Here is a 21,934-nt window from a genome sequence, read left to right as displayed (position 1 = left end):
GGAACCCTTACGAATTTTTTCGAATGAAAAATCTGGTTACTAATATAGTGAAGTACGGAGGGCGCTCAGGAAGCTGCCAACAGTTTCTGTGCATTAACTTATGAGCCCTGCAACTAATTCTTTTCAAATTTTAATATGTTGTTACTGATGAAGAAATGGAGGTCAATACATTTATTGATTTTTTTTATTTTTGCCATTGAGTAGTTATGGTTCTAGATAGATTGGAAAATGGCATCTTATGTAGTTTCTGTGCAATTACATAAGAACAGTATAGCCAATGCTTTTCAAATTTTGCTATTTTGTTACTGATGACAAAAGGGAATTACCTACCCCTTCTTAATTTCAACAATGGTTGCCTTCAAAATACAGAACACTTAGCTTCCTGTCAATTGCAGCTCATTTCTTGTAAAGTTTTATCTTTTAAAACTTTTTTCACCATATGATGACCAATAATAAGCTTATAAACATGTCTACAAGCATAGCAAAAACTACACAATTCGAATCAAAACTGTATCAATTCGATTACAGTGTTTACTCTTACATGCCGTGGTGATACATAATGTAGTATATAAGACCTGTACCCATTTGCATGCACCAGTGATTTCAAATTTAAATATTAAGTTTAGATGAAGTAAAAAAACTTATTTCCGATATCAAAATTATCTAATTCAATGAGTAATGTCTTACATCACCTAAGGATTTTAAGGTATACAGATATTGATTGATTGATTGTGTTTAACGTCTAGCGGCAAATATTTAATGCACGTTCAGGACGACAGTACACAAAAATGGATGGTACACCACACATTGGTAGTAAACACTCATTTTGGGTGCCAAAATTAATAATTTAATACAGATAGACACGAAATAGGGGAAAATTCACATGGCAAGGATTAAGAACATATATGACCACTTTATTTGGATAACTTGAATATCATGGGTCACTAGTCAAATTTTAATGTACTTATTTCCCAGCCGCGGTGGAGGGGGCATTAAGTTTACCTTTGTCAATCTGCACATCTGTCCGTCCATATACCCCAAAGTTAGTTTCCGTTCTCTAACTTTACTTTCTCTCAACCAAATGTTATGAAATTTATACACACTACTTATTACCACCAAACACAGATCAAGTTTAAATATGGGTAGCGTCACTTTTGCCGTTCTCGAGTTAAGTCCTTTTATAAATGGGAAAATTGGCAAATTTGCAGTTTCCGCACTCTGACTTAACCTTGCCACAACCAAATTTATACACAATGCTAACATCTACCAAACACAGATCAAGTTCGAATATGGTAACGTTACTTTTACCATTCTCAAGTTTATAAATACCTGTCATTTATCATTGACACAGAGGTATGCACTAAACGTCGAATGTCCTTTAATTTAGACAAAATACATCTCTACACAAACAAGATATTACAACTTCGTTGTCAATTACATGGATACAAAGAATTAAGGCATAAACAAATGTCGACAAAATATATCTTACAGTAATATTCAAAGAAAAAATAAATGTAGTTCATTTTTACAAACGAAATCCGTATACAAATTTACAAGATATTTTTTGTTTCCTGTTGTTAATTTTCCTTTTTCGATTGTGATTTGTCGTTCGCCCCTTCTTACCTTGAGTATATTAACCAACTCGTTCGCTTTGCCCGTGTCTGAAGTGACGTTTTTGATTTTGAATGAACGTAGTCTAGGTTTAACTGGTAATTCATAAAGTTAATGAATTCGTTACACAAAATTACTTAAAACATTTACTTAATTCTTTCATAGATACAAACATTTGGTTTAGAAGTTTGTTTGTACCTGTAGAAACGGGATATTACATCCTTATTTACGGAGATGAGTGTGAATTCGCATTGCTATACGACGTGTCTCGTATTTATAATCCAACATTCATGTATTTAGTTATGATGTTTCTTTTGTAAGTACGGCTTATATTGTGTTATGTCTTATCGTTTGTGGTTTGAATTCTGTATTCTCGGTACATTTCACATACGTCTTATTTGTCAGTATAGTCGAGTTAATTTCCATTTTCCATGGATAAAATATTGTGTTAGTCCAAATAATTATGACGTCGTCACAGCATTAATTTAAAATAGCCTTTCAAGACCGTCATAATCATGATAATAACTTGGACTAGTATTGTTAAAATAACTGTGAATTTTTGGATTTCGTTCCATATAATTGTATGAATTTCAAGATTAATATATACGTCACAAAAATACGTCACTTTTTGTGGCGTTGATCCATTCTTGTGACGCGCAGTTTGTGGTGTCCTATGCAGCGTTAATTTATGGGAGATGTCCGTTGTTATTCTGTATTTTACATGTGGTTTTAATGTACTATTATATTATATATTTATGTATTTTTCTGTGCTGAGTGTTCTTGTGTTTGTTTGTACTGTATTCTTGTCACGTAGTGTTGTCATTTTAGCGGTATTTTTTAACATTGCCATATAAGCGGGAGGTTTGGCTAGCCATAAAACCAGGTTCAACCCACCATTTTTTGCTTAAAATGTCCTGTACCAAGTCAGGAATATGGCAGTTGTTATCAAATAGTCCGTTTCTATGTATGTTGGCGTTTATTTTTGTTGCAGTTGAGTGTTTCTGTTGTTCCGTTGTTTCCCTCTTATAGTTGATGTGTTTCTCTCGGTTTTAGTTTGTAACCCGGATTTGTTTTCTCTTAATCGATTTATGACTTTTGAACAGCGGTGTACTACTGTTGCCTTTATTTATATAGCCTTTAAATGTAGATACGATACACCATTTGAATACACCCACAGGTTGGCAAATTGAAACAGTATTGTAAGACCTTTAAATTTAGTCTTTATCGGTACATACATATTGATTTTGTTATTAATAAATTAAAACAATACTAAAGTCTATTGCTATAGTCAATCTTTTCTCATACTGTTTAATGACGTCTGTAAGTTTAGTATGTTGGACATGTGCTGAGTAATATTCTAGTATGGGAAATCTTGGTTTATTTATTAATCGTAATTGGTTTAAAACTAGCTTTCAGTAACTGCGAGTACTCTTAATTTTAGTTTTTTTTTCCTGCTTTTAGTTTTTATTTGTCGTGCAGATATAAGAGAAAAGCCTTTAAAACTATTTTCAATCGTTTTGTCCATAAGTTGAACTGATACACCTCTGTCCTAGTTCAGGGGGCGTTGAACTCTCATAAACATATTTAACCCCGCCACTCTATGCTTATATCCAACGTCAGGACCCTGTAATTCAAAGTTTGATATTTGTCACTGTCTGTCATACTTATTTTTCGTTGATTCATTTATTATAAGTCAGATTTAGGGTTTTCTTGTCTGAATTGTTTTATTTTGTCACGTGGAATCCTTTTAATGCTTATTGTACGGTATGTGTTTTGCGCAATAAAGCCGTACTTGTTCAAGTAAATGTTAAAAACTGAAATGTGCGTATGCTAATTACGTTTTAATTTTACGATTTTATTATTTGTATTTGCAAAAGGGGAGGATTGTGAACATACAACTGGTTTAATCCTAACACATAAGTGTCTGTACCAGTTCATGCTATCTGAAACATATTTGTTGATTGTATTTTCCCAATGGTGTCTTTAGTTGGTGTTCTGAGTGGCTGTTGTACTGTTTAATGTTTTAGTAACTCGAATTATCTTTTTATGTATTATTAATACATATGTCACAGTTATACATATTACTTGATGTAAACATCATATAGTATAGGTATTATATTTTTTGCTACTCAATGTACATTTTTTTATTCAGTAATATTTTCTTGTTCCACAGGAAGTCCATTAACACTTCCAGAGTAGATAATTTCCGTCCCGGTCTTTTGATTGGGTTTGTGTTGCTGGATTCTTGATTTTCTGTTTATTTGTTCAGTTGTTTTTCCTCTATTATAATGCAAAATAAAATGAAAACAAGCAAGTTATACTTTGACAACCTTTAATATAATTTTTTATTCTTTCAGCTTCTGTTTCTTTTACCCATCCCTCTTTGTTAACCGGAAGAGTTTATTCTACTCCATGGTCTTAAATCCAGTCTAGGAAAATCTTGACAAGGTAAACGTGGAGCTCTAAAGAAAACATAACAAATTATATTTAATGAAATTATGATTTCTAATAAAACATCAAAACAAAAATTGTTTCATAAAATTAGGTAATAAGTCTCTACCGAGAACGTGATTGTAGGTCAAACACTTATGACGATAAATTTTCCGACGGCAGTGTATTTTGAACCGGATATGGTCGAATACATACTAGACTAGTTGGCTTGATCCGGCTTATAGCATGAAATGCATAACACGATGTATTGATTCTTGACTCAAAGTTCCTCTACACAATCGACAAATCCTAATTTAAATGAATAGCGCGAACTTACTGCTGTTCTTCATTTAAAGTCATATTGACGCCTTTATGACTGGACAAACTCACACCTCTCAGTAAGGTTAATATGGCTCATATTACCGGTTCTTATTAGATATTGGTTCTTCTTTGAATTGAAGCTAACATTTGTGGTGTTATATCGCTTATTTTTAAGACAATACCGGGCAAAAGCATGTAACATTATTCGATAAATCTACATTTTCATTTACTTGATATACATATAATACAGACACAGTACAGATCGCGTAACAATGTCGATGAACATACATATCTAACGGAAAAGTGAAGCAGAACATATAGAAACAGATGTTTCGAGTATTAATACGCACTACTAAAAATATGAGAGCATAAGAAATTTTTGTCACTGGGTCTGTTGTTAAAAAAGTAGTTAAATTTAAGTTGAGAAAAAGGAAAACATATCTATAATACTGACACTTGTTATGTTTCTGAATATCTCTGCATTAGACATTTTTGTACCATGTACCCTCTTGTCTCGCGTCTTCCTTTTGATTTTTTTTGTATTGCAAGTATGATGAAAGAGAATTCCTACACTTGAGTATATTTTTCAGAGAAAAGGGGAATCTTTACTGCAGATGTTTGAACAGTCAGATGCACATCTCATACTAAATGTACAGTGCTATGGCAAAACTAATTAAATGTGAATCAAGGATGGGACAATTCGAAAGCGTTTCGGTGATTTACATTACACTGACCTTTTACTGGTAGGTGTAATAATGTTTTTTGTGTGAAATCTTATAAGATTAATCATGTATGAAGTTTATATATTTCCTCAATTCATAATATATTTACCATTGTATTGTTATACATTTAATTTTCATTTCAGAACTGTTTGGTTTACATAAATGTATATTTTATATGAACAAGTAAGGTCTTAAACACTTGAGTCTTCAATTTTGAAGAAAGATCCAGTTGAATAGCAAATGTTTAATGTTATAGCCGTTTGACCAAACATGACTGATAGCCACGTTGCTGTTTAGTCGAATTAGGCCTTTTTGACTTGATCAGACTTAATAAAAACTGTCTCCTGAAATGAGTTCATATCTTGGTCGTTTGTGTTTGCTTGTTTCACAATATATTTTGGTGTGACCCTTAATAGTTGATGAAGTAAAAGCTTTTCGGATGCACCAAATTGTTGAATTGTTAAATTATTATTTTCGTTCTCAAAAACTAGGTCGAAAACGCTGTTGAACAGTTAGTCAACGAGGGTATACATTACACAGTAGCCTGTGCTTCAATACTTACATGATTTATAACATATCTTCCTTAATTAACCGTTGATAAAATTGGAAATTATTAAGAAACTAAGGTTCCAACTTTCAGTTACAATCATTTGAGCGTTCCTGATGAAGGTAAATCCAGGAAAGCGCTTCGGATACACCAAATTTATAAGGCCTTGTTTTCATATTTTAGAAATGGGTCGATACCACTGTTGGTGGACTGCTAGACCCCAAGGATTTTAACGGCTCAAGAGGTAATTCTTCGGTAATGATATGATTTATTGAATAACTATCTTAAATTCGCCGTTGAAAAAGCTGAAACTTATAAAGACTCACTGAGGCAAAGTTGCATAAGAGTGATTTTGTTATTCTTATGGTCATCAGTTTCTCTCACATTGAAGTAGTTTCGGGTTGAACGTTCCTTATGGTCATAAGTTCCTCTCGCATTGAAGTAGTTTGGGGTTGAACGTTCCTTTTGGTCATAAGTTCCTCTCGCATTGAAGTAGTTTGGGGTTGAAGGTGAAGGTTAATGAAGAAAAGGGAGCAAACTTTTAAGGGTTATTTTCTGCTTATGAAATTCAGATTGGATTTAAAATCAAATTAGTTAGGTGTCCTACAAAACAAGGTTCGAACGTCGAATTTATTTATACATACGGGTTTCCATAGCGAACAAATTGTTATACTTGACTTTGTGTATTCAAGGTTGATATTTGTTATAGCAGGATCGTCCAATATCTTGTTATAGATAAATAGTATTTGAAATGTGATAGAAAATCAGGATATTCCTGTATCACATTTCTGAAGACAATTTAGGAGAATTAATGTCTTGCAACAAGGATGGAAAGGTTCTGAAATAATTTCCATGTGCACCAAAAATGTGTTTATTCTATTATTTTTTCTGTTTTATATGTTTGTTCGAGTACCTGTTCATTTTTGCTTGAAATTCGACTGTTCCATCAATCTTGAAACCTTTAGACTAATATTATCTTTATAAATGCCATAACAGGACTCAACAATTTTCTGAAGTTTTCAGTTCATTATACATTGTAGAATGTATAAATACAATCTAAATTACCCAGTCAACAGAGACACAAAAGAATTTGCAGGCATTAAATTCACATCCAGAGTCCTACAATAAAGTGCTGACAATGACTGTCTTTTGATCTGTTGCAATTGAGCTGAAAAAAATGCAAAAAACATGTTTTTAAAGTTTGTGTATACCTCGTTTTGTCCTCATGTGATTCTTGCACGTGACGAATAACAGTTGACGTAAATTTTAACTGTTTACACTTGGTAATTTCCTTTATAGACAAATTAATGCATTCATTTCCGTTAAAAAAATGGAATTATCGATTGTGAAGAAAATATATGGACGGTTTTGTTGAAATGATAGTAGAAAAAGTTATCAAATTTTACTGACATTTTACTATTCAAATGTGAATCAAAAACAATTTTTATATAAGGATTAAACGTTTATTTAAGTTCTAATTTTTTCACCACTTGTTTCATTACAGGGTAATGAACAACAATTTAATTGAGAAATAAAACAGTTAAATTTTCCGTCAACTTTCCAAAAAGTTATTTATTTGTTTAAAACATATTTTATTGTTAAAAAACCAAATGGCCCATATAATGTTCATGTAATTTCGACATAGTATTGTAATAAAAAATGAATAATGAAAAGAGACATCATTCCTATAGGAGAAATAAATGGTCATCTTCAGCTGTTTTTGGCTGATATGCTATTGTAATATTAGTTTAAAGGTTACATTGTATTAACAAATAATGACAAGACATACATTGTGATTTATACAACATATATACTAACCAGCAGTAAAACCAGTGGTAGCGAAATCGTTCTCATAAAAGAAACGGTCACCAATCTTAAAAAACATGAACTGAAGTCCAATTATACATCTGAATGTTGGTCCCACCAAGGCACCTGCTACTATTGTCTCTGACAGTCCACCAGCAAATAAATCAATATCATCAGGGTGGCTAAATGGAATGAAACGTGATTTCGATTACGATTAATAATATTGTCACACTAATATATGTATATCGTTGCAGTGTAACATTGATCTTTGTCAGGAATGCAAACTTCAAATACTGTTTCACCTGAAAATGTATTTCCTAATAACTACATATCAAATAAACGATAAAACGGAATATAGAAGTTCAATCTTCTTATTCATTGTCTTTGTATCTTTTCTGACTTTAATGTCCTGCTTAGAGGTTAAAAGAAAAGAAAACTGAGAATAACGAACATTAGATGGGATGGAATTAATGTGGTTGCCACAATATCAATAGTATACACGTACATATGAACTATTAACATGCATGTGTATGGACTCCTTGGTAGATCAGAAATACAAGGAGTCATGATATTGCCATATCAATTCGATTACAACACAGGCCACTTGTTGGTCAGAAATCTGCACAGGACATTTTAAACGACTTGGTATGACATAAATGCTTCCCAAATTTTGCCATTTGATAAGGAACTTACCGTTTTGAATTTTCCTTGGAGTTCGGTATTTTTGTTATTTAACTTTTTCCCAAGGAAGACAATGACGTTAAATAGGATACCCTTGTGTCAAATATGACTGAAAAATCCGACAAACCAGAAAATTATCAAAGTCATAAACGAGTCTACATTCACCAATCCCAAGAACAGTACTAACTTTGTAGTAATTTGGTCAAAGCATACTAAAGCAACTAGCTAGTGCATGGCATTTAAAGAGTGCCTTTATTTATCTGATGGTCAAAGTCCCATACCTCTGAAATGACATATCAGAATGCTTTTGATAATCGAACAACGCGTTATGTACACTAAATTCCAACAATTATGTAAGGTTTCAAGAAAATCAAACCAGCAAACTCGAGTTATGGTATAACATTTGAACAAAATTATTCAAATCTGACAATTAAAGTCCTGTATCTTTGTGTCAACGGACAGGGTTACATTAATACTTCTTATAAACAGACAGTTTATTTGAAATTTAATGAAAAAATATTGCTTTATAATTACAATACATGTATGTTTCATATTAGAATCCGTAGTTTTGGTTGGCTGACAACAATCTTGAGGCACTCCAATATAATATTATGTGTCCTTATGAAATACAAGAGGTATAAATACAGGTGTCAACTGCAACAATGTTAAAATTATGTATTGAAAAAAAAAAACAAAAAAAAAACGAAAAGCTTGATATAACTCTTAATTTCATGATTGTAGCATAGACATGTAATTATAAGAATTGAATGCTCCTGTTTATAATTTTATAGGATTGTAAAAGCAAGCGTTTATCGTGTGCACATTTTTAATATGAAGCGCTTCCGCGGTTCATGCAAAATGTACTTTGGTAAATATTTTAACATAAAATAATGAAAAGAAGCATTCAATTCTTCAATGTATTTCTTTGGTCATGTTGATATGCATATAATTGTAAGACATTACTAATACTTTTTAGTGCTATAGTTAGCTACGTATATTAGCGCTTCTCTAACTTTTCACGGTTTAAAGACTCTATGGTCGATTTAAAGGAGTGGTTCCGTTTTATTCAGAGATTACACACATTCTCCTTCGGAATTGAATGTTACACCTGTATATTTTGTAATGCTAAATCAGTTTGCTAGATTTGTCATTTTTGAATCAAAATCAGATGTTTGTGATCTTAAAACCTTAGAATATATGAATTTGCATTCACCTATGAATCAAATTTCGCAATATTTCAAATTTTAGGCTTTAAAAGAGATTTGAAGCACACTCACCATTCGGTAAGGTTTTTAAATCTATTAATTTGGTTCATACTCCCAATACTACCTTAGAGAAACTGCACAATCCAAATAATTCACCTGTAGACGGATTGTAATGCTCTAGCAGCAGAAACACAATGATTGGTTAAACCTAAGTGTCCTGATCCAAAATGTAAAGCAGGCTGTAATCCACAAAACTGTCGCCATCTGTTATATGATGGAATGCCATGGTCTCTACCACGCTGAATGTTAAGTGAACCAAGGTCAAAGCCGTTTCCTGGCATTGTTTCAAATAGTCTGTTCCTTATTGCAGGAGTCAGAAAACGATCTGCTCTGCTCTTGAACTGTGTTGTCATCCATCTGGCTATTGCATCAGGACCAAAGGTAGTAAAGTTTCTTATTAAACGAGTACTGAAGAAATGGTCTTCCATAGGTTCCTTGTCACGTGGTGTGAAGTCTTGGTTAAACGATTCAACAAAAGAACCAACAAGAGAATGGCCAAATCGGTATGCTGCGGCTCCAAATGCATTTCTTGTAGATGGATTTGCAGAAGGATCATACAATGTATTAAACCCAAATCGATTACTTCGTAGCCCAAACATGTTCATACCTTCTTCTCCAAGTACTGCAGGAAGATATTCAGTGTAAATAATGTGCTGATAAATTCCTGTGAGAATTTTCTTGGCTTCTTGATACAATTCTTCTCCATCATTCCACCCCAGTGCTCTCAACGTTTCAACAATATTGTTATGCTCACGCAGAAATGCAATATGCACGACTGTCAGTATTGGAACTTCTGCTGGTCTATTATCCCCTAGAAAAGAAATATTCCTCTGTTTCTATTCACAAAGTAAAATGACTATTTTTCGTTCGTGTAAATACAGAAGACTAGAAGACAACTTAATAGTAGCAAGGCTGATTTTACATTTTACTCTTCGTGTATTCGAAATTCGAATTTCATACGTCTGAAAATGGCTCGACAAGGAATGACGAAAACTCAAATGTAATACACTTCTATTCAGACGATTATATCTAATTAAATTATTTAGCGGTTCAATAACTTGCTTACTATTGGAAAATGAATACCAGAGGAAAAGAAGTAAAAACTACAGTCATTGCGTACCAGATTTGAAACACTCTTCCCCTGCTAAACATTCAGATCCTGGGGGACCAGTAGGCAGAAGTCTGTTTATGCCTTCTTGGAGTCTGCCTATAAAATCAATATTAAAAAGCATAGTGATGAAACAATAATTCAAACATAAAATGTAATAATATTATCTTTTCAAAAAATAGTTCAGACATAATTTAGAATGCTGAAACTTTTATAACTGGAAATGGGTAAAATTACACTAATTCACTTTTACTTCAGTTTCCTCTCGATCAAATCACAGTCGCTCATTTTAGAAGTTGTAGAAAGCTCAAGAACAAGTCATCTTTTTTTTTGTCACAATGCATACACTTTACAGTAACTGCGAAGACTAAGAACGGAGGAATCATTTTACTGGTTAAAGTAGGGACTACATGAAGTATCTCCTTCCTAACTGTTTTGGTTTATTTTGAAGTTGACATTTTTCTTGCTATAAAGTGTCGAAGTAAATACAAAATTACTTTGTGTAAATACCTGTTCCCAATTCTCGTAAGTCATTTTGTCCATCGAGTGTGTTTCCATACGCCACAGACAGATCAAGAAAAGATGTCCTCTGATTAATTTGATTTCTAGATTCTAATGAAAAATGTAAATAGTTTATTATATATAGTTAGCGTTTTTCCTTATCATATGTTAATCGATACATTTTCACAATTCTGTTTTAATTACACAAAAATCTGGAAGCAAAACCTAAAATCGAAGACTTTTTGCGGATTTGCTAAATCTATTTTGGGCTATGGAAAAGAATAGCTGTTCATCGGTGATTCAAGACTCGAAGTAAGAGTTGCACAACTAAATTGATACCATGCAGAACATGTTATTTTAGAATTCGTTCAATTTTGGAGAAAGTACAATAAAGAAACCTAGCCCCCAATTGTAGATATACCCACACAATCCGTACGGAAAAGACAACGAAGAGGCGAATAATCACATTAATTAATAAATGAAAACATATTAAATTAGAATTTTTTTCAAACGATTTATTCATATCTTATCACAAGTTAAGGGTGATAATATAAATACACCTAATACATCTTTTCTCGATATATGAGAATAAGATGTGGTATGATGTGTCAACTATCCACCAAAGAACAAGCAATTAAGCTGAAACCAATTACAAGTTACTGTACGAGATGAGAACAACTCAGAGAGAATTGTGAGCAATAAAAGTTCCATGAAGAGTAGAATGTAAAACATGCAATTCAAAATGAACAGTTACATGTACCGATATGATTCAATCGAATAACAAAAAAACTATATTTTGCTATTTGAAACCAATAAAAATCCTTTTGGCTACAGATATGATTGGAGATAGATAATGCTATTAGGAAAGAAAAAAAAAAAATCTCTGAATGTTTCATCGAAATGCAGTCTACAGTTATAAAGGCGTTGCAGAAAAAGGACAGGCGACAATAACAATGTTTGTAAGAACGAGTTTACCAATCATTATTAACTGCCTGAACTTTAAGTATAAGATGATTCACTTTTACTGCTGTAACACGCCTAGTAATTTAATTTTCTATTTTTTTCCCAAATGTTTACAAATTGTGGGTACCATATAAAAACCATATTTAAACGGCCAGCAGAAGTAATTTGCAATATTTTTGGCAAAGTGCAATCAAAGGGGTTTAATTTGACAACATATAACTTATTTAAAAATGGCTTGTTTGTTAAAATTTGAAAGATCTATTCTTCTGTTCTAGTGCATGTTTTAATGACGTCATTCCATTGATGTTTTACAAAAAAGCCGCAAATTTCTCAGAAAGACTCACTTTAATTTAGATTTCTTCACAAGTTGGATGGTCGCCATCACGGATTAGTAAACAAGTAGAGGGTCTGTGTATCTTAAATTGCTAGAGTTACGTTTGCTGTTTATCCTTAGACTGGATAGTTCCTTGTTGTACTTGAAACGGATTTATCCAGAAAATACATACTAAGAAGGATCACCATTCTTCTACGTAGAAGAAGAAGAAGAAGAAGAAGAAGAAGAAGAAGAAGAAGAAGAAGAAGAAGAAGAAGAAGAAGAAGAAGAAGAAGAAGAAGAAGAAGAAGAAGAAAAAGAAGAAGAAGAAGAAGAAGAAAAAGAAGAAGAAGAAGTACTAAACCCACATGCAGATTTTAACGGCTTATTCATAGGGTAATATCCCGACGAAAGACATGTCTCCCGCACCCGAGGCGAGCACACTTCCACAAGTCCAACGAGGTGGTTCCGATAAGTTTTCAGAAATACGTATATGTTTGTACGATTGCTAAGTATAACCTATGATTTCTTTCGTCAAATAGTCAAAATGGTTTATTTTGTTTATACTTTATCAACAAAACTTTGAATTTGAAAAATCCTTACCTGGTGGACATCCTGGGGTAACACCAAAGTCCGATCTTACAAAATGCATACAAGTAGTCTGGAAATCACCGGGCGGAGTTCTAAAGGGAAAACACTCTGGTCTACAAAACAAAGACAAAAAAAAACAAATATGTGAATACGCAGCTGTCTTTTTTTTTTTAAACAATGTGTCTACTTTTTTCTTATTCCTTGTACACGAGATATATGCTGACAGAATTGTCGCAAACTCTCAAAATATTAAAAAAAAAAAACTCGAATATTTACATGGTTCATGAGAGAAATAGCAAACTATTTAAATGTTGTAAAAACATTTCTACACAAAACATTTAAGTTTACCATGTTAATCTCAAATTAAAACATAGGTTTTCTTTTATCAATTACCCCTAGAATAATTGTGTATATATTGTTGTGTTTTTACCACTTTGGTTAATTTGACATGGTTAACATAATGTTATTAAATGGTAAAATGTAATCTAATATACCTGAAATGTTCAATCATAGCTTTTAGGTATATTAGTGCGATAGAAAAACTCGAAACTTCCAAGTTGGAACTGAATGATGTCAGGTTGGATGAGAGAAATGTCGTTCTACTATGATCAAGATACTTTTGCAAATCGTTCCTTGTTTTAAGAAAGTTGTTCAATCCCAATAAGTATGTTCATACACTAACTGGGGAAAGTATATATTGATATAAGAAGATGTGGTATGAGTGCCAATGAGACAGCTCTCCATCCAAGTTACAATTTATAAAAGTAAACCACTATAGGTCAAGGTACACTTGACAACACGAATCATGTTGTAGTCGTATGTAACTGAATTAAAGAAATGGAAATTTGCAGTTGTTTCAATTTGATTAACACACGATCGGAAAAATTAAGATAAATGCAAAATGCCGTTCAGGTACTTGTTATTTGAATTTCATCCAAACCAAATATTTGTTTACATGCATTCACATTACAATGAGATTACCTGACAACCGGAACATCTTCATTGCAGCAAATCATTTCTTCGTCACCATCTACAAAAGAGGGACGAACAATACCAGAAGGAAAGTCAAACTCACAAATTGAAAACAAACTGACAACGTCATGGCCAAAAATAAAAAGACAAACAGACAGATGATAGTACAGATGACACAACATAGAAAAGTAAAGACTAAGCAACACGAACCCAACCAAAAACTGGGGGTGATCTCAGGTGCTCCGCAAGGGTAAGAAGATCCTGCTCCACATGTGGTACCCGTCGTGTTGCTTATGTTGTTACAAATCCGGTAAATATTCTAATTCGGTAGGTCACATTCGTGAAAAGGGAAGGGTATTGTAGTTACGACATTAGGACCATATCCGATATCATCTGTGAAACGGTTATTCCATAACAGTCAACCAACTCGTGATGGCGTCCGTAAAATGTACGAAAGGATGATTTAAAATACAAAATAATAGTAAAGCCTAAGTTCATTTACACAAAGAATTAAGATACCTAAAAATACGTTTACTATGACCTTGGATATATATGTGAGATATATGTGTCTTATACATGTTTGATTTGCCTGTGTGTAGAGCGTATTTGCAAACAACCGACTAAAGTACAGACAGTGTTCATTTTCATTATATTTGCACCAAAAAAAACCAAGAAAATTTGAAACCCTAACGTAGAAGTGCTGTCGAAAAATGATCTACTAGTATTCAGGATGTCTAGACGTAAATTATTTGAGTAATGTGGTCACATTAATACTAAAACAATTATATTATAGAGCAAAAACAAATTTTGCTTAAATATTATACGTTTTTTTTAGTCGTTTATACAGAAACAATATTAGAATTTACCTATAAGTGTAGGTGTTGATATGATATCGTGGTCGACAAATTGTCCAAAATGAGTTAAGGATACACTAAAAATTGTACTTCTAGGAGGAGATACACCACCATTCAGGACAGCGTTAGATACGTCACGTGGACTAGGAAGGAGGGGTCCAATCACACTACGTATACGTGGAACAGAGCCAGTGTTATATGCTACAATAAAAAGATAAGTCAAAACTGTGTTATACATGTATATCAATTTACATGTATACATGTTTCAAATTGCATTGAAAACAAAAAATTGTATTGCATTCAGAAAAGTAAGCATTGTACATAAATAAAAGAATATAAAGCTAAATTCAATACATTACTTACTGGTAAATTTTTGAAATACAATCGATGAAATGTTGCATACTTATTTTATATCCTTCAATTTTTCAACTCTGTTGAAAAAATTAACTTACGATCACCGTATGTAGGGGAGAGAAATCTTGCTTGATTTGTTATAGAGGCTCCCCATAATGGATTGTTTAAGTTGTTGCAAGAGCCATCTGCTGTACGGTAACGGTCGTTAGGATTACACACAGAGCGACGATCTATACAGTATGGAGCCATCTGTCTGCTGAATTCCGTTGTGTCGGGGGTAGCACCTCCAGATCTGTAATTTGATATATTTTACATCCGACAGAAGGAGACAGATAGGATGAGGGGTTTAAGGTTTGGTGTAGGAGTAAATATTCTTTTAGTTACCTCTACGTTTCTTTTTTTTTATATCTTTGTATTGCTGTCTCATTTTTCACATACCATACATCTTTGTTACGGTTATTCTGATATGTGAATGAAGCGGATTTTAAATGTCTTATGTTTACTGAATATTTATATGAAATACTAGGTTCTCAGATAAAATATTCGATTTGATTTTCAAATTAGAAATATTGTATTCAAACGGTAAAGGTTATCATTGTTTCATTCCTTTGTCTATTTACTATTTTGTTATAAAATAAGCAAGTCTGAAATTAAACATACCCTCTGGTAAGTTAAACTGTGTGTCATTAAAGAAGACTAGGGGTATACATCAATGAGGTAGCATCATTACGACACAAGAAACCAAAGACTAGATATCTAGAGGTCAAAGTACATTCATCAACAATAGACAGGTGTCTAAACAACATGTCAAGCAATAATGTATGTTTGTACTGGTAGATTTCTCCGTTATTCGGATCACCCCTCGAGAGCTGCAAGGGTACAGTGGAATTTGTGTACACTCCCTATCAGGATGAATGGAGATGTGTCACTAACATATTTACAACAGTATTATTTACAAGGAAAATTCCCACCCTAACACAAAGGGAGTGCTAGGACACCTCTCTTAATTCTTCATCTTTTTAATAAGCTTTGGATTTTCAAATATTTTGGCCTCGAACATCACTGAAGAGTCATTGATTGTCGAAATGCGCATCTGGTGCAGAAAAATTTTATGTTATTAATCCACCCGAGATTCATAATGAGTTGGGAATACATTAAACAGAGACTATCATGAATCTGCCATCAATACACCAGAGAAACACAAGAGTACCACTGAAGAGGCTCACGACATTAAACAGTGGCGTGACCATATAGCGGTGTTCAACCACTTTGTATGACCTCAACCATCCCCAATTTGATTTCGAACAGTGGAATATGGAGAGTTAAATAAAAAAATGTACAACAAAAATAAGGAAATGGAATAAGCTCGTAACTCTCACTCTATTTACGTTTATAGAAAATAAAAGGACAAGCACTTCATGTACTTAGGCTTTTCATTTATGGATTAGTTTAAGTGATGGAAGGACTTTGATATAATTTTGGAAATTAAAAATAAATAATTTAGGTTTAGACGTTAGATGATATTACAGTACGATGACATGGTAGGAACTGTATAAGTTTTCTATATGTGAGTATGAATGTAAGTCATGTAATATTTTAAGGAAAAATTTTCTTTTTGTTTATTTACAGTTCAAATCAATAAATTCAAGATTTAAGTTACAACTAAATAGTATTTCACTGCCAGTATTATAGTCCAGTTCTTTACATCAAATACTACCTAATTATGTGAAGTTATCAACTAAAACTAAATGTTTCTTAAGTTTATACGAATATTGGCAATTACTGTTCTTACCAACAGCGGATCCAGTTTTATAAGTTTTGTTAAGCGTATAAGATTGTAGGTTATATTTAGTTTTAAAACTTTTTTCTTTTTTTTTTCATCGCTTTGATCTTGTATAATTTTTTTGGAAAGTTTGAAGTTAATGCAATTAAAAAAATAATATTCTAAAGTTTAATCCCATAATATCATTAATAGTACCAATCTTACTGCACCAGTAAACTTTCTAGTCAGTTTCAATCACAAATCCTTTCAAGCTAATAAGTGTGTTTCGTGGCATTTGTAATTCATTTATAGAAACTCTTTGTTTTAAACTGTAAATAGGCCTAAATATTAGGATAATCCCTTCCTAAGAACATGATTTACATTCATTCTTCAAAATTAAGAAACACCAAATCATACAATTTAATTAATCGAGAGCACTTTGCGATATTTTAATCTTGTTTTGAAAAGTTTAAAACTGTTTATAACCAAAATTTAGAACCTTTGAGATTTATATATATATAGTATTTAAAAACGAAATTTATTAAATTGTCTGAAGACTGGCTACCAGTCCATCTTGAAGAAAGCCGAGCTGTTCCAAACTAAGGTAGGTGCATTTGTCAAATACCGCCAATTCTGCTATTGCTCCATTTCAATTAATTAGAAAGTTGATATTATAAAAGTTGTATTTGGGAATTAAATTATATATATTGTTTACACTCTTTGTGTTTCATTGACTTTAGATTATTACTTTAGCGTCATTACATTTGGCATTAATTTTCAGTCAGTCAGTAATCTAGCATAATCTGTGATTTGCATCCCCGAATCCCCAGCAGAATTGTTCCTGCTACATTTTGGTGCCGCACGGCGGAGGCGGAATTGGAAAGCAACTTTGAAGGTTATTACTGAAAACTGAAATGGAGTAACGTGAGGATATCATAAAATTTTATTAGTTGTGCTTCAATTCGAGGTAAAGCCCTGTTCATTTGAAAAGGTTTTTTTTCAACTCATAAAAATGAAGATAATTCGAATATGCCATAAATGATATCCTTGTGTTTTCTTGCACATCAAATAATTCTAAATTCTTTACTGATGTGTTGGATTAGTTTTGATATACGAATTATTTATGATAATGCAAGTTTTAGCTGCATGAAGTTAAAAATTGACTGCTTTAAGTAGTAGTATAACCATGATAACATGTGTTTGAAATTGTATTATTCGGATTTGCTAGCGATTTTGCAATTTTTCAGTTAATAAGTTTTAGAGTAAACATGTTTTATTAAAGATTATTTGTTATGTATAGCTGTCTCATTTACGAAACACCCATATATTATCATATATAGAAGAATGATATTTCCACGAATAAAATGCTGCTAAGCCTGATACTTCAACGTGAAGACATTTGATTACATTATTTGGACGTCGTATACGAAGTTGTGCTCTTTAAATTTTGCATTTTGTTCTTATGTATTTACAAATTATGTAATATGGAAAACTTGATTTATTTTTTTACTAGAATTATCTTTTAGCTTTCAATATTAAGGCCATTGAAAATTCAGTCAACAATTACGTTTGAAACATCTAAATCAAACATATAAGAACCTTATGGCATAGTAAGCATTTGCAGTAGTTGATATATCTCCTGCGAAGCCAAAAGCTGTAACTGCCGCATGGGCTTCCCTTCTTCCGCTGAACATAGCATACATAGATACTGGGTTGTGTGCTACGGATCCTGATCCTGATGCGGCATCTTCATCAGGTCCACCGACAGTACCGCCATAGCCAGCACCACCTCCTGCAGGACCAACACCAAAATAATATGAGAATGTAATGTCTGGAATGAAAGCTAATTTTCATAATATTGTTAAATGTAGTTTTTGATATAGACATTAAATATGAATAAATGCATTATTGTATTATTGCTTTAAAGATTTAAATCATTTCTTTATCACTTAATTCATCAACATATTAATCTATCAAAAAACTTATTACCAGATGCTAGTGCAGGTCCACCATTTCGTCTATTACTCACTTCCGTAACAGCATCAGCGATTGCTGCTGCAATGTCTCCTGGACCTGGGGCGCGAACGAATATTGTCGTCTGAACAAGAATATATAGAAGAACATAACTGAGGCCATTCATTGTTAGTCTCCGAATAATGGTTTTAAATTTCTGTAAAATTATCATATATCTAAATTTTTTTAAGTAAATAATTTGCTATTCATCATAGTAACCACAACATGCTCATAAAATACACTTGATGACTATTTTGATTTGAACAAAAACTTTTGACGAATCATGCCAAACGTATAATTCAGAGGACTGCACAATTCCTTTCGTTCAGAGGTGAAACGTGGCAATCAGCAAACATTTTTGATTTTACATCAAGTAGAATACATGATGATCCAGTCGATTCGTGCATATTTTTTGAAGAAATGTGGGTTTGATGATAAAAGCATGAAACTTTGCACAATTGTGGATATATATTTGGTAGTCAATTTAAACTATGGACCCACTCTTAAAAATTCAATATGGCGGCCATTTTCAAGATTTCTGTCAATCAGTCCAAATTTCACAATTATGTATTATTTAAAGAAAATAGTATTCAAACCAATTCTTTTAAAAACATATAAAACATACTCCAAAGTGTTTAGTCAGTCATGACGTTATATTTGACTACTCATTCTTTTTTATGAATGGCGGAAATTTCAAAAGGGCCGCATTCTTTAAATGTTACATAGTTCTCACCAGGGTAACGTTCCTCAATAAAAATTATGTCAGTATATTTGCATAAGAATGAAAAGTACATCTACTGTAACCTCATGGAAATGTCTTGTTCGTGATGCATGAAAGCCTCTTATAGAGAATCTGCTGTTCAAGAAGTAATATGTTTCCTTGATTGAACACTTGTTCAACGACTGTTTTCTAACCAATCACATAAGGATATGTAAAATAATCATATAGTTTATCTAAAAAAATATAAATAATTTGCTATTCATCATAGTAACCACAATATGCTCATAAAATACACTTGATGGATATTAATGTGCACAAAAACTTATGACAAATCATTCCAAACGTATAATTCAAAGAACTGCACAATTCCTTTCGTTCAGACGTTAAACGTGGCAATCAGCAAACATTTTTGATTTTACATCAAGTAGAATACATTATGATCCAGTTGATTCGTGCATATTTTTTGAAGATATGTGGGTTTGATGATAAAAGCATGAAACTTTGCACAATTGTAGATATAAATTTGGTAGTCAATTTAAACTATGGACCCACTCTTAAAAATTCAATATGGCGGCCATTTTCAAGATGTCTGCCAATCAGTCCAAATTTTACAATTATGTATAATTTAAAGCAAATAATATTCAAACCAAATCTTTTAAAAACATATAAAATGTAATCCAAAGGTTTTAGTAAGTCATGATGTTATTATTGACTATTCATTCTTTTTTAGAATGGCGGAAATTTCAAAATGGCCGCCAAAAAGTGAAAATGAACTAAACCAAGACAAGGCTTTGCAGATACTACTTCTATCGAATTGCATTTTGCAGTTCATATATACAATATTCTTGGGATTGCATTTCCACGAGACATGAATGCCGCGTACATGACAGTTAAATTAAAGATCCCATAAATGGAAACATTCGAAGGTGTTCAGGACGCCATCAGCTTTGTTTGACTGCTAAGTACCATCTGAGTCACACATGATAATGCTTATGTTCCACTTCTCCTTTCTTTTTCCTCGATGGTGGTAACATCAAGATGATCAATAAAAACGACTTATCATCGAATTTCATTTGCAATGGGTTACATCACGAATGCTACCAGTTGGCCAGAAATTGCACACCCTTCCGGAACACTTGCGTTTACTTCTAGTTTTGTTAAAAATGGACTCGTGTTGTTTATGCTTTCAATGTTGTGTTATTTTATCTTTATTTTTCAATGTCTGTGTTGTCAACCTGTGAAAGTTGTGTTTATCCATCGTACAGGCGTCGGAAATTTTTTTTCATTTCAAACGTTCACATTCTGTCAACTTTTAGAAAATTTACATGTACCAAGGGTTTTTTCATGTTTTAAATTTTGTGATTCTAAGGATTAGAAAAGTGCCATTTATAAATCCACTATTATATGATATATGACTAATTACTGGATATGACTCTTCAATCTATTTAAACAAGAGCACATCGGCAGGTGTAACTTATTGAAAAGGGAACTGCTGACCCTTCTTGTGCACCTGATATTCTCCCTGGTTTTTAGTGATGTTAGTGTTGCTCAATTTTTAGATTTTTGTGTAGTGATTTCTTGACTGCTTTAGTATTTTTGCGTGTTTTATCCATTTTTTTATCTGGTTTTGTTTTACTAATGATTTTTTAGTGCTTATATATCTTCTCTATCTTTTTTATCCTCTAAACAACAACATATTTTCAATGCAGTTTTCGAAATCTTTCTTAAGGACAGCTCATTTAGTCTTTGTCCCACTCCCAACAACACTTTAAACAGCACTGTACATAACATTATTGTCGTCCTACATTTTCACCTACCGTGGCATCCGTTTTATATCTGTCAACCACATTTTATTATCTCATTACATAATGCTGATACCTTTGTGATAAATGTCCAATAGAGTATATGTCATTCACATTCACTCGAAGTAGCACTCTGGGTAAAAGGCCGAAATATTCCTTCGCCTGACGCTTTCACATGCTTTGAGAATGTTGTGTGTTTGCTTTTAAACCGTTCCTGATGTAGAACGTCATATTGAAATTTAAGATGGGTTAATAGCTAATATCTTCGAAACAACCAGCACTACTACCATGGCAGATTTGACATTAAATGTGACCTTATATAAGTGATATATGTTGATTTTGATAAATTTATGGCGGCCATCCTGGAAATAGCCGCCATATTGAAATTTCAAGGTGGGTCCATAGCTAATACTGTTTGAAACACCCAGAACTACTACCATGCGAAATTTGGTGATTTTATCATCAAACCCACAATTTTGTCACCGATCTGCAGGACTATTATTGTAATAATGCTATAAACAATCTATGAAAACCAAGTAAATCGACATTACATATTTCTTTCTTTAAGTTGCCTTTGGTTAAACACTGCGCGGGACA

General features: G+C 32.6%; 1 protein-coding gene across 2 annotated transcripts; it reads right to left on the bottom strand.

The window, feature by feature from the left end:
• Positions 1-3,926: 3,926 nt before the first annotated feature.
• LOC127739299 (peroxidase-like protein) lies at positions 3,927-18,988 on the bottom strand. 2 transcript variants are annotated; one of them, XM_052250967.1, is made up of 12 exons: positions 18,791-18,988; positions 18,401-18,632; positions 15,138-15,331; positions 14,698-14,886; positions 13,841-13,889; positions 12,872-12,972; positions 11,002-11,103; positions 10,504-10,590; positions 9,480-10,194; positions 7,450-7,619; positions 6,697-6,799; positions 3,927-4,073 (listed from the first exon to the last, which is right to left on the bottom strand). In XM_052250967.1, exons 1-12 carry the CDS (start codon positions 18,984-18,986, stop codon positions 3,998-4,000), a joined length of 2,214 nt encoding a protein of 737 aa, XP_052106927.1. In that variant the 5' UTR covers positions 18,987-18,988; the 3' UTR covers positions 3,927-3,997. The 2 variants fall into 2 exon arrangements, with proteins under 2 accessions (XP_052106927.1, XP_052106928.1); XM_052250968.1 differs by having other exon boundaries at positions 18,401-18,593.
• Between the last annotated feature and the right edge of the window lie 2,946 nt (positions 18,989-21,934).

This window comes from Mytilus californianus, unplaced genomic scaffold (genome assembly GCF_021869535.1).
Source record: "Mytilus californianus isolate M0D057914Y unplaced genomic scaffold, xbMytCali1.0.p SCAF_4, whole genome shotgun sequence".
Lineage (NCBI taxonomy): Eukaryota > Metazoa > Mollusca > Bivalvia > Mytilida > Mytilidae > Mytilus > Mytilus californianus.
This window is presented reverse-complemented; position numbering and strand designations above follow the sequence as displayed.